The sequence below is a fragment of the Euprymna scolopes genome, chromosome 10 (genome assembly GCF_053919585.1).
Source record: "Euprymna scolopes isolate OS-2025 chromosome 10, ASM5391958v1, whole genome shotgun sequence".
Lineage (NCBI taxonomy): Eukaryota > Metazoa > Mollusca > Cephalopoda > Sepiida > Sepiolidae > Euprymna > Euprymna scolopes.
In genome coordinates this window covers 20,798,490-20,813,768 of record NC_136491.1, presented here as the reverse complement: position 1 = coordinate 20,813,768, position 15,279 = coordinate 20,798,490, and the positions used below count along the sequence as shown (strand labels likewise).

Here is a 15,279-nt window from a genome sequence, read left to right as displayed (position 1 = left end):
CAGATCATGCTGAAATACAAACATTATTAGTTAGAAACTAATTCTTTACATATTCTGTGCTTTCACCTAACAATTTAATAAATGAAAGATATCATAAAAATGGAATGTAACTTGAAAATCCTATTAAAAAATCAGCATGGTCCGTAAACGACAGAAATACTAAAATCTGATTAAGCATGTACATTTACAGATAAATGTGGGTGTTTTTATTTAATTTGTTTGTTTTTCATTGCTGTTACAAACGACGGCATTTTTTTTAAATATCTTTTGTTTATTAATTTATTAGGTGAAAGAAGAGAATAGTTAACATGTTAAGAATGTGTTTATACATCTTGAATTGACTTAATTCCAAAGGAGTTTCCAATGGGTAGCTATTCTGTACAAGTCCTGGAGATGAAGAATGTTCGATGGGTAGCTTTTCTATACAATTTTTTTTATCACATTTTCACCCCAAACAAGGCACATTGCCACTTTGATGTAGGGGGCTACTATCAGGGACATAAGCTACAGGGGTACTATGTAGGGAGTTGGGCAGCAAGATGTTGGTTCACGTTACACTTGAACTTCTGCATGTCAGTACAGTTAGGGAAGCAGGAACCCGAGAGGGAATTCCAAAGTCTAGCAGTTCTGGGGAAGAAACTACTGGAGTAGAAGGTTCTCTTACATCTAGGGATCTCAACTGTGAAGGGGTGGGATTTTGCTGCTTCTCGAGTTTGTCAGGAGTATTCACGTTGAGGGGGTGCAAGTGCTTGTAGTTCGTCAGAGCATTCACCATTAAAATACTTGTAGAACAGGCAAAGGGACCCAACATTCCGTCCATGGGACAGAGCCTGAAGCTTAGATGACAACTCAGGCGACTCTCTTTTGAACCCTGTCTAGAAGTGAGAGACTAGTAACAGGTGCACCAGCCCAAATATGACAACAATACTCCATACATGAGCGAATGGTGGCCTTATAGAGGTACAGGATACTTTTGGGCATTAGTAGCTTTCTAACACGGTAGAGAGAACCCACCTTTTTCACAGCGGTCCTGGCAATACTCTCAATGTCATTGTTCCAACTCATGTTTCCTATGAACGTTAGGCCGAGGAGTTTAAAAGATGTATTTTCAGATAATGAGTCTTTGGCCATTGCTATTGGTGGTAGAGAAGGTTTCTTGTAGTGATTGAAGGAAACAAGTTTAGTCTTGGCAGCATTGAATGTGACCATCCATTTTTGTCCCCATTCCACTACAGATTGGAAGGCATCCTCTAATGTTTCTGCCCTTTCTTTAGATATGTGTTCATTTTTTTTTTCCTGTCATGCCTATTATAGAGTGTAGTGTCATCAGCATATATACCCATCTCAGAGACAATTTTGTCAGGGAGGTTATTTATGAATATTAGGAATAATAAAGGTCAAAGGATAGACCTGTAGAGATAAAGAGTTTTTGGTGGGTAGCTGTTCTGTATTAGTTCTGGAGATTAAGAGTTTTCGATAGGTATCTTTTTTATACAATTCCTGGAGATGAAGAGTTTTTGGTGGGTAGCTTTTCTGTGCAAGTCTCAGACTTTATAATTTTGCAGGAAAAGGACAAAAGATCTTTTTTTTACCTAAAAAAATTATGTGACAAAAAATATGTGTGCTGGAGTGCTAAAAGATTCAATATTTTTATTGAACAATTCTGGTTTCTTATTGGTAACAGAACGTGGTTTTAGACTGAAACAGTTATTGAAAATTGTTGTTTTTAACCTTGTAAATAAATGTGGTATGTGAATGCTTTTAAACTGAGGCAGTTATCTAAGATATTTTTCTAACCTTGTAACAATCACCCAACATAATTACCTTATAAAGAAGGGTGGGGAGATAGACACAGTAAATAAGGAACACAGAAATAGATAAATAGATATAAAAAGATTTAAAAATAATACTAAAATAATAATTTCTTAGAACTGCACGCCTGTGGAACTCTGTTCCGTCTGCCTGCTTCCATCCGGACTACAACTTGGATGTCTTCAAGTCCAATGTTAACAAATTCCTAATGAACCGCCCCCTTAATTAAACACTTCATCAAATCTCCACACTAACGTAATGTACTTGCAATAACCCTTATCCCTGAGTGGCTTCCGGGCCTTGATAAGTGGTGATTACTGTGTAAAAAAAAAAAAACGATCTGAAGGTGAAGAAAGTGGGATTAAAAACATGTTCAGAAAATGTTAAAAATAAAATAATATAATATAAAATAATATAATATAATATAATATTATATTAAATAATATAAAATAATACAAAATAATATAATATAGTATAATATGACATAATATAAAATAATATAATATAATATAAAAAATAAAACAATACAAGTTCCAGTGAAGGATTTGTAAATAGTTACAATATTATTAGCTCTCCGGACCCTAGACTTCCCTGGAATCTGTATCATTTTATTTTTATTTAATATTATGTTATATTATATTATATTATATTATTTAATATTATATTATATTATATTATATTATATTATATTATATTTTTTTTTTACATAGACATCACCACTTATCAAGGCCAAGAGGCCACTCGAGGATAAGGGTTAAAGCGTGTACAGTAGAAATTGGACAATATAGTAATTGTTAGTAATGGAGATTCAGTAAATTTGTTAATATATATGGAAAGGCTATACAAAAACTTGTTTACATTAGATTTGAAGACAACCATGTTGTAGTCAGCTGGAAAGCAGAAAAACGGAAGACAATTCCATAGGCGTGCAGTTCTAAGAAAGAAGCTTTGCTCATGGAATCTACGCTTAGGTTTAGGCACAGATAATGAGTGAGGGAAACTAGTGATAGTGTTTTCTACTAGACAGGTGTTTCTTGTGAAAGTTTAGCGAGAGGGGACCATAGAATGGAGCTCAGCCGAGCACCGGCAATGAAAATAACGATAAAGCAGAGACAAACTCACAACATTTCTTCTGTGAAATAGAAGTTGCAGGGAAGAGAAAAGGACATCCCCTAAGAGGCTACAAAGTCTATTTTGAACTCTATCAAGGCAGGATAGACTGTTTTTAGCAGCTCCTGCCCAGATGTGACAGCAGTACTCCATCCTTGGACGTACCTGACTTTTATATAGATAGAAAATTGCATCAGCAGTGAGATATTTACTGGATCCATAGAAGGATCCCACCATTCGGCCTTGGCAACGGATTTAATGTATGTGTTTCATTTAAGATCAGGAGTAAAGGTTAAGCCCAGAAGCTTGTCAAAACTTGAGGCCTCCACAAGACAAGAGCCACTCATTTCAATTGATGCCAGATGGAGATCAGAGCGTTGATGATGTAAAGATAAAAGCTTGGTTTTAGATGCATTAAAAGTAACAAGCCACCTCTTTCCCCATTGTACCACTTGCTCAAGATCAGAGGAGAGAGAATCAGAGAGAACTTGGTCATTTACGGTCTTAGATGTGCTACCATAGATAGTAGTGTCATCAGAATAGATGTCTACGAATGATGTAAAGATGTGATTTGGAAGATCATTAATATAGATCAGGAAGAGAGTTTGGCCCAGGATGGACCCCTGAGAGACTCCAGCATTAATACTAAGAGCTTCTGATTTCTGCCCATCAACCACTACTCTTATGAACCTATCAGAGAGAAATGATTTAATAATTGAGAAGACATTTCCAGCTATACCATAGCTGGAGATCTTGTGAAGTAAACCTTTATGCCATACTCTATCAAAGGCCTTTGATATGTCAAGAGCAATTGTCCTTGAAAGGTTACCTCCGTCGAGAGATTTGCTAATCCTATGAGATATAACTGTAAGCATATCTGCAGTAGATCTAGCAGAACGGAAACCATATTGCATGTCACTAAGAAGGTTATTTTTGCTAAGATGGTTGATTACTTCTGTATTTAACAGATTCCAGCAACTTACTCATAACGCACAGGAGACTTATTGGCCTGAACTGTGAGGGAGATGACCGATCACCTGAATTCTTAAATACAGGGCATACTGATGAGATTTCCAGGGTGTCGGGAAGCAATTCTCCTAAAGACAAAGTTTAAACAGTTCTGTAAGGATGGGCGCAAGTTCTGGTTGAAGTCTTTTGAGTACTATAATTGGAATACCGTCAGGGCCAGTCGCTTTACTGGAATCAAGGTTTTTGATTAGCTTGGCAACATCATGTACAGATACTTGTATATCACATAGCATGTTTTCTGATACAGGAGGAAATATTGGAGGTTGGCAGCCTTGGTCGCAAAGGTTAGAATTAGCTGCAAAGTTCTTGACAAAAAGTTTGGCTTTGTCTGATGCTGACGAGAGTACATCAGGTCCATTGATGATAGTTTGGATAGAGCACACGCTTCTGTTCAGGATTTTTTGTTTTTTTTTTGTTTTTTTTTTGTTTGCTATTTCCCAAAACTGGTGAGAACCAAGCCGCTGCTCAGCTACTTTGGACTTGACAGACTGGGCATATAGCCCTCTTGTATTTTTTATTACTCTCTTACAGTGGTTGCTGGCAGTCCTGAAAGCAGCTTTAGTCTCAATACATCTATTACGTTGGAAGCAGTGGAAAAAGTGATTTCTATGCACAATGCCAGGAGCAAATTCTGGAGAGAACCACAGCTGGCTGTTAGGTTTTTGCTGGAATTTTTTCGAGGGTATGAAACGGTCTATACCTGCAATTAACCATTCAGTCAGGTCTGATAGTATAGAGGACACATCCTTTTTAAACATGGAACGCAGAGGTAGATCTGATATAAATGTGCGGAAGCTATCCCAGTCAGCCATAGAGTAGCAATATTTTATATTATATTATATTATATTATATTATATTATATTATATTATTTAATATCATATTATATTATATTATATTACATTATTTAATATTATTTTATATTATATTACATTATTTAATATTACATTATATTACATTATTTAATATTATATTATTTTATATTATATTATATTATATTATTTAATATTATATTATATTATTTAATATTATATTATATTATATTATATTATATGTTTTTAATCCCACTTTCTTCACTTTCAGATCGTATTATTTTGTAATCTATTTATATCTATTTATGTATTTCTGTATCCCCTTTTTACTGAGTCTATCTCCCCGCCCTTCTTTGTAAGGTAATTATGTTGGGTGATTGTTACAAGGTTAGAAAACTATCTTAGATCGGTTTATTTATCTTTTTATATATGTATTTCCGTATCCTTTATTTATTGTTTCTATCTCTTTCCCTTCTTTATCCATTTATCCTATCTTCCCTATTTTTTCCTTTCTTCCTCTATTATTGGCTTTTCTTTAATGATCCCCATTATTTCATAGTGACATATATCTGTGGAAATATGATCTTTTCAATTATATTTCACTTTTTTTTTTATTTACTAACCCTTAATTTATGAAGCTCAATTTATTAATACAAATATTTAAATTTTAGTGATTTTACTTGTGAATTCAAAATGGCGTCATAAAAGATAAAACACAAGATCATTGCAACTTTCTTCCAATTTTTGAATTTTGTAATCATGCCCAAATGCATTTTACTTTCTTTTTGTGGATTGATAGGTGCTATTTCTTTTTGATGAGTTAAGGGCGAAATAGATTCATTGATTGATGTAATAATTAAATGAATGATTTTGCGCTACGAAACAGTCACTGTAAAGAATTGTAAATGTTAATGTAATTAAAGGAATAAATTGTAAGATGGTCACTATCATGAAATTTTAAATATAGACTTTTGTCATTTGTATATATATATATATATATATATATATATATATATATATATAACCTACATATATTCTAGTCTTCCATTTTACCCTTATATGTTGGCCCTACTTTTAATTATTATTTACCACATTACCCTATTCCTTCATTCTAAATGTCATTAAATTTTTTTTTCTATATTTGCATTTTGTATAATTCTGACCCTTCTCTCTCCTGATGAGAAGCATTTAGCTTCGAAATGCCAAGGCCTAATGGGATTTTTTGGCTTAATTTCCCCTTAACTTTTCCTTATTGTTCTGATGATATAATAAAGTTATATGTAACTTTTATTCCTCGTCTTCCATTTAATATTTAATAGTGTGCCAATGAGGCAACCAAATGGTGCAAACAAATGTTCACACACGGAAGTATTATAGTCTGATCCATATAACCGATGTATACAACAGTTGTAGCGTCTATAGAATTTCTGGTTGCACTTTTGTCAAACACGGGCGAAATTATATACACTTTGTTTTGTTTTTTTTGTTTTTTTTTGGGGGGGGGGTTAAATTCACAACAACGAATCATTTAAATCAAAACAATACAATTTATTTACACATCAACTCGACGCAGATATAAGAGAGAGGGCGAACAATATATGTTTTGGTCGGCTATAGGTGTGTAGGTATTGTGGTGTATGAGGCGACTCAGAAATGTCACTCACTGTTCGACAGCTCTTAACTCTGTGTGTTGATCTCTGCATTGCTTTCTTTATACTGACATTCTTTCAGTTTAGAATATTCATTGTCTTTGGTTGATATTCCAATCCAGGTTAGAATGTAGGACGTCCCATTGTTTCAGTTTTAAGTCATTTTCCAGGACCCCAACTCTTAATCGAAATGTAGGTTGACGTCATTGCTCAGCAATTGACCAATATCTAGCATTGCTTGTGTGCACATACATCCGATATTTTCCAATGTTGCCCCGGCCAATATTCAACACTATAGCAAGCCCAACTCTCCCTTATAATTCACTTCAAATTGTGCACAAAAAAGCATACATTCCGCCGGTTCATACGTCATAAGTCAGGTAGAAATAGGCAAAAATTTATAGATGCTAGAAATCATTGTAAGAGTAAAATAACCACAGCCAAAAGAAGGCATGCTGAAATAATCTGGAAACGCATAGACTCATAAAAGATAGGGATTTGTGATTTCTGGAAAATTTATAATAGTGTAGTGAACAAAAGATAATCAGTAATTCCTCCACTATCAAACAATCAGAAGGTCGCATGCATAGCAACCGAGAAAGTATAACTGTTTGCCCAGTGATTCGCCTCCATCAGTTGCCCTATCAGTGTCTTACTCCTCTTCACTAAAATCTTTAATCAATCAAGAACTAGTTCACCACCCCTCAAGGTCCTGGATGTGACTTTAAACTACAGGGTGGGTCAAAATAAGGGTCCTATTTTTAAAAATTCATAAATTCATGTAAGTTTTAAGAAGTGTTTTTCAGCCAAAATTTGTTTTGTTTATTTCAAAAAAATTTCGGAAGGGTCAGTCTACACACACATAAAGTTTGGTGAGTTTAACTTTTATTTTGTGGAAGTTATTCAAATTTAAAGATAGGACCCTTATTTTGGCCCACCCTGTATATCCGATGGTGAGGCTCCAGCTTGCGGGCCTTGGGGAGTGTGGAGCCACCTTTTAATTGCCATTACTCCCAGGTCCACTCTGACCCAGAGTGGTAGAACCTGTTAGGGTCCTAACTATGGGTTAAATAGAAACGGACTTGAAAAAACAAATATATTCTATTAAAAAAATTTCTCAAAATCTTTGGTTTCGGCATTAAATAACCTGAAAAGTGTTGATATGCCGTAAAACAAAAACAACCAGCCAAAACCAACCACCCCTCAAAAGTTAATCTTCTCTCTAATCGACATTATAGATTTAGGCAATCCTATTCTACTGCACATATTTTAACAGTAATCTTTGAATGCATATACCATGCACTGGATAAAGTGGGGGAAGCCAGGGCTGTAGCCCTGGATATATCCAAAGCCTTTGACAAAATCTAGCATTAAGAGCTCCTAATGAAAATTAAAGCGTATGATATAACTGGACGAATACTAAATATAATTAGATCTTTCTTAGACAACAGGATCATTGAGGTTGTCTTTGATAGATGTATATCCAAACAGCATGATATTAATGCGGGAGTGCCTCAGGAGTCGATCCTTGGGCCATTATTATTCCTGATATTCATAAATGACCTCTCTGAGAATATTGTGTCTGAGATTGGTATATTTGGCAATGATACAACACTCTATAACAAGCATGAGGGAAAAATGGATGTACATATATCTAAAGAAATGGAAGAATCCTTAGAAAACGATCACCAAACCGTAGTGGAATGGGGTCGTAAATGAATGGTAACATTTAATGCTACTAAGACTAAGCTGCTTTCCTTTAATAATTACAAGAAGCCTTCCCAACCTCTGATAGCCATGACTAATAACACCCTACCTGAGAATTCTTCCTTCAAACTCTTTGGCTTAACATTCATAGGCAATATGAACTGGAACAAATACATTGAGCACATTGTGAAGGCTACTGCAAAGAAGGTGGGTTCTCTCTATCATGCTAGAAGATTATTTGCACCTGAAAGTATCCTATACCTCTACAAGGCCACCATTCGCCTATGCATGCTACATCTGGGCTGGTGCATCTAGCGCTAGTCAGTCCGTCAAAAAAGAGTATTCAATCTAATAGGTCTCGTACTGTCAACTAAGCTCCAACCCCTGTCCCATCGCTGCAATTTTGTATCCCTGTGCCTGTTTTACAAGTATTCTATAGAATAATAGAATATGGTTAGATGAACTCATCGCTCCTGTACTCCCCTGACGTACATACCCCTCGATAAGTCCTTCTACTCTAATAGTTTCTTTCCTCAAACTGCTAGACTTTGGAATTCCTTTCCTGCTACCTGCTTTCCATGCAGAAGTTTAAATGTAACATAAACCAATATCTCACTCATCTCCCCTAAACATGGTCCCAAATAGTAGCCCCTTATGTCCAAGTAGCAATATGTCTTGTTTGAGGTGAACATGAATAATATTTATATATATATATATATATATATATATATATATATATATATATAGTTATCCACATACAGTACTGTTTCACTGTTTCACAGCTCATCAGTGCGGCAAGCAACAACCTCAAGCCAGGATCGAAACCTGATCGCCCAAATGACAGTCGGAGCTTCTAACAGTTGTGCTATATGTCTACTGCTATGTGGGCAGTGAATTAACAATGTTTTGACATTGTACAAATACCTAACCTCAATTTGTTTACACAAAGAGCATCGCTTTATATACTAATGGTAATTTGTATATCACTTCCCAAAAAAGAATTGGAGATATTTTTTTAAGAGGAGACTTATCGGGATAATGCAAAACACAACAAATTGCCTCAATCACTGTGTCGATATGGGTCCGGAACTGGGAGCATGTTTTTTCCACAAGCACCGGTGGGAGCTCAGCGAATACTTGGTGGATGGCAGCGATTAAGCTGGCTTTGGTATTGTGGAAGTCATATTGGTGATGTTCTCGACATATGACCAAACAAAGTAGTCCAGTGAGTTCAGGTCAGGGGAGGAGGGGGGGGAGTGAGAGAAGAGGTCAAAATCGTAGCACTCCCTCTGAAGCCAAGCCTGGGTCTCTTAGGACGTGGGCCGGTGCTGAGTCCTGATGCCACACGCAGGGTCTGCCAGCAGCCACTTGATTGCACCAAAGGCTTACCACTCTCTTTAGCACATCCAGATGCACTTACTTACACTGTTTACTTTCAAGTCGACTTCAAAGATATGAGGTAGCATGGTGTGGCCCTCACTTGAAATTACATCAAAAACCATAACCGTGACCGAAAGGTTCGTTGATCTGAAAAGGATAACAAAAAAAGTGTGGCTATTTTTCAAATCTAAAGAGGTCATAGGGGTGGTGCTTATTCTTGGCGATTATGACCGCCTCTAGCTTTTCCAAAACCTTTATCACTGAAACGTAGCATCCTTGTGCCTGTTTTAAAAGTATTTCAATGACAATTGTTCTGATAAACTCAAAGCACTAGTACCCTCTTCAACGACAATCCCCTCAACAAACCCGACAGGCAGCAAAATCCAGCCTCTACACTGTAAAGATTCCTAGATGCTGGAAAGCCTTCTACTTGGATAGCTTTTTCCTTCAGACTACTGCACTTTGGAATTCCCTCCCGGACCCCTGCTTTCCTGGCTGTACTTACATGCAGAAATTCAAATGTAATGTAAACAGACATCTCACTGCCCAACTCCCTAAATAATATCCCTGCAAATCTGGTCCCAAATAGTATCCCCTCATGAATAAGTGGCTCTATGCCTTGCTTGTGGTGAATTGACGATTAAAGAAAAATTTTCTCTTCACATTTCTTTTATAAATTGTAACAAATGTATTTTTTTTCATAATGGCGTCAACACTTTGTTTTATTCTCTTGATTAAATCCTGATCCTATGGAGAGTAAACAGTGAATTTGGGGTTTACTTTCAGCAGCCTTAAAAATCTTCACATCACTTTGGTTCTCACTGCCCATGACCGATGTTTCTAACAAAAAGAGGCGGGGGGAATTACTTTTCTGGGTTGGAATCTATCTATCTAGCATCTAGCATTGGCTAGTTTTGACCTTGAAGTAGTATTTTATTTTAGTTTCTTACATCAAGTTGCTTCATACCTTGTCTGGAGCGATTTCTGTAAAGAAAAAAATCTTACTTAACCATATTCGTTTATTTTCTGTCGTTTTTTGTATGGTTATATGAATGAAGACGGTAAACATATCAAATTGACAAATTTTTGTTCAGTTTGCAGCTTGAATTACATAAAGTGGTCAGAATTAAAAAAAAAAAAGGGGGGGCTCAATTGATTAAATGGATTTAAAAATTTTCTTCGCTAAAATAAGTAAATAATAACGACGATTTCTCGCATCATCTTTCTTTCATCTTTTACTTCCAGCTTTGAACAATCCAGTGGAATTAGCTTTTCGCCATGTACCAAAGAATATTAAAGACGGCCCACCTTATATCAACATTTGGAGAATTGAAGTAAGTATATTTTCAAATTATATATTCATCTATTGCTAGCGGGACCTGTGGAAATTCCACAGCTGCATTTTTCATATGAAATATATTGTTGCTGGGCATTCTGTGGGTGTTCTCTCCAGCATGAAGGAAGGTGCAATCATATTATTCTAGCCCTTTTGTTAAAACTGTATCGCCCCCCCCCCTACTAAAATAATAACTTTGATATATTTCCTGGGCTGATTATTTCATTACAAACACACCGGTCAATTAACTCACATTTGATCATTTTTCATAATTATTGAATATGTTACTATGTTCGACAATAATTTTTCATAATTTTAACCCACATTATCGTCCATCCCCTTACTAAAATAATAAATTTGTTATATTGTATGGGCTGCTTATTTCATCAAAAAACAACTATCAATTAACTCACATTTAATCATTTTTCATAATTATTGAATATGGTACTATGTTCGACAATAATTTTTCATAATTATTGAATATGGTACTAATTACGTCAATAATTTTTCATCATTTGTAACTTACCATATCGCACACCTTACTAAAATAATAACTTATATTGTCTAAGCTGATTATTTTATTACAAACACACACATCTGTTACATGAAAAGGGCTGTACCTTTTTCATGTAAGTAAAAAAAAGAGAATTAGTTAAATGAAAATGATATAAGATAAAACGAGGATCGAACCCTGTAGATAAGTTTTAAAGAACAATAGGTTTTAAATGGAATGTCCAGTTAAATTGCTCATTCCTTTAAAATATTTTATGAATAAAATTTGACTGGAAAATCTATTCACATTCTTAGAAAGAATGCATAATAAAAATATCGATTAGAGAATTAACAAGTAGGTTAAATTCCTTTGTAAAACAAAGAGAATGGGAAATTTTCTGGTCATCAGAAATGGTTTCAAAACGTGCAAATCGCGCATGTTTGAAACATGTGAGTAACAATGCATGCTTAAACACAGAGGCATGTCATTCCATGTGTCTAATATGCACGTGTTGGTCATGCAATGACGTCATGGGTCTCAATATAGTCAGTCAAAAACACTCAGTCGGGAACTCAGTCAGTCAGAGGAGAAGAGAGGAGTCAGAGACAGAGCTGACAGAACCTTGGAAGCGGGGGTTAGAGGAAGAATCATGTAAGACTTGAATTCCTTAATGCAAAGCCATTGACCGGTCGAAATGGAATAAACAAACAACTTCATCTTTTTGTATCTGCGTCTTCGTGTTATGTTTTCAACAGAAAAGGTATTGTACATTTATATTATAAGAACTTGTGAAAATCATCATCTCAAAAATAGGGAAGAAATATATGTCAATGTTTATAGAAACACTCCCATTCACAGAACTGTCAAACGTAAATGCCAAACGCACTATCTCTCGGTCTATCTATCAATATATCATAAATCTCCTCTCATTGAATTACATGCTCGGCTCTCCTGTAGTAACCTGTACCCTACCTGTCTGTCTAGTTATATATAAAACCTGTCTCCATCTCTCAACAATATGAACACTCACAATGAATATATATAATATCTAGCATCTCACAAGATGATAACACACATGAACACACTAAGACTCTTACTAAAATGAACAGCAACAATATATTACATTAGTCCTCTTCTAATAAGAACTATGCAATACATCAATTAACTCACATTTCATCATTTTTCATTATTCTTGGATATGTTACTAATTTCGACAATATTCTTTTTTATATTTTTAAGCAACATTATCGCCCAACCTTACTAAAATAATAACTTTGATATATTTGCTGGGCTGCTTATTTCACATTATCGCCCGCTCCTTAATAAAATAATAACTTTGATATATCGTCTGGGATTATTATTTCATTACAAATACACAAATCACATTTCATCATTTTTCATAATTCTTGCATATGTAACTTATTTCGACAATCATTTTTCATAATTTTAACCCACATTTTCGCACCTCCCCCTTACTAAATAATAACTTTGATTTATTGTCTAAGCTGATTATTTCATTACAAACTCACCAATCAATTAACTCACATTTCATCATTTTTCATAATTCTGTGATATGTTATTAATTTCGACAATCATTTTTCATAAGTTAAGCACACCTTATAGCTTCCCCCCTTACTAAAATAATAACTTTGATATATTGTCTGGGATGATTTTTTTCATTACAACACACCAATCAATTAACTCACGTTTCATCATTTTCATAATTCTTGGATATGTTACTAATTTCGACAATCATATTTTATCGTTTAAACCGACGTCATCGCCCTCCTTACTGAAATAATAACTTTGATATATTGTCTGGTCTGATTATTTCATTGCAAGCACAATAATGCAATAAATCACATATTATCATTTTTCATAATTCTTGGATATGTTACTAATTTCGACAATCATTTTTCATAATTAAAACCATCCTTATCGCCCTCTCTTACTAACATAATAACTTTGATATATTGACTGGACTGATTATTTTATTATAAACACACCAATCAATAAACTCGCTTTTCATCATTTTTCATAATTCTTTGATATGTTACTAATTTCGACCATAACTTTTGGGGATTAAAACCATCCCTATCGTCTCTCTTACTAAAATAATAACTTTGATATATTGTCTGGGCTGATTATTTCACCAATCAATTGACTAACATTTCATCATTTTTCGTAATTCTTGGATATGCTACTAATTTCGACAACAATTTTTCATAATTTTAGCCGTCCTTATTGCTTTTCTCCTTACTTAAATAATAACATTGATGTATTGTCTGGGCTGATTATTTTATTATAAACACATAAATCAGCTAACTCACATTTCATCATTTTTCGTTATTCTGGGATATCTTACTAATTTTGACAATATGTTTTCATAATTTAAACCATCCTAATCCCCCTCTCTTACTAAAGAATAACTTTGATACATTGTCTGGGCTGATTATTTCATAAAAAGCACAACTATCAATTAATTTACATTTCATTATTTTTCATAATTCTCGGATATGTTACTAATTTTTAACCCACATTAATAACCCCCCCTCCACTGCTAAAATAATTACTTTGATATATTTTCTGGGCTGATTATTTCATTTCAAATACGCCAATCAATTAACTCACATGTCGTCATTTTTCATAATTCTTTGATATGTTACTAATCTTGACATTAATTTTCATTATTTTAACCCACTATATCGCCTCCGCCCCTCTTACTTAAATAATAACTTTGATATATTGCATGGGCTGATTATTTCACTACAAACACATCAATCAATTTCAGGTATTCTCATAATATATATGTTCCACCTATCTTATCAAATTCCAGGTGACGCAGCATATTCTGCTAGCATATACGAGTGGTGTGCAATAAGTAATGCCCCTGACCCACTTCCTATAGCAGTAGAGCAACAAAACTTGGCACAGTTATTAGTCTTTCTCTACATTGGAACCACCCAGAGTTATGCATTTCTTCCATCGTTTGATGTAGCTCTGGAGACCGTTTTTGTAGAACACGCCAGGTTGGTTCTCCAACCACGACGTGACTTCAGAAATCAAGGCTGCATCATCTGGGAAACGCTTTCCTTTCAAAAACAACTTCATGGCTGGGAAGAGGTGAAAGTCAGAGGGTCAAGGTCAGGAGAGTAGGGCGGATGGGGGAGGATTTCATAACCACATGCCCGTGCTTCTGATCTGGCGACATCCGAGTTGCGGACCGGAGCGTTGTCCTGCAGGAGTAGGGTACCTTTGCTGATCTTACCCCGCCTCTTGATTTTGATAGCTTCCCTTAATTTCCTCAAAAGTGAAGCATAATAGGCTCCTGTAATTGTGGTACCCTTTGCCAGGAAATCTGTCATCACTACTTCGTCCTGGTCCCAGAAGACTGTGAGCATGACCTTGCCAGTGGAGGGCTGCACCCTTGCCTTCTTTGGAGGTGGTGAGTCCAAGTGCTTCCACTGCATTGACTGAGCTTTGGTCTCTGGATCATAGTAATGGACCCAGGTTTCATCCTGTGCAATTAGTCTTTTGAAAAACTTTGACTCATCTTCTTGGCACATCTCCAAATTCATCCTCGAGCACTTGACGTGTTCTCGCTTCTGGAATGGTGTGAACAACCTGGGAATCCATCTGGTAGACACCTTATGCATATGCAAAAGGTCATGAATGATAGTTTCCACAGACCCTGTACTAATCTTGACATCTTGGGCTATTTGGCGAATAGTAATGCGCCGATCTTCCAAAATGGCAGCCTCAACTTGACGGACAGATGCCTCATCAATGACAGACCAGGTCTGGGAGCTGTTTCCACAGACTTCCGGCCATGTTTGAATTCATGATGCCAGCGTTTTACAAGGTCATATGATGGGGCATTATCACCATAAGTTTCTTTCATTTCATCATGTGGTGTGCGTCCTTTCAAATACAAAAACCGGATTACTGCTCGA

The 15,279-nt window shown here is 35.4% G+C and overlaps 1 protein-coding gene across 2 annotated transcripts in view; it reads left to right on the top strand.

The window, feature by feature from the left end:
- Window positions 1-15,279, top strand: part of LOC145285846 (advillin-like) — a 186,889-nt gene that overhangs the window by 52,296 nt on the left and 119,314 nt on the right. For both annotated transcript variants that reach the window (XM_080134287.1, XM_080134288.1), the window contains exon 2: window positions 10,743-10,831. In XM_080134287.1, the coding sequence (XP_079990413.1) occupies window positions 10,743-10,831 (89 nt within the window). The remainder of the gene's footprint in view (window positions 1-10,742; window positions 10,832-15,279) is intronic.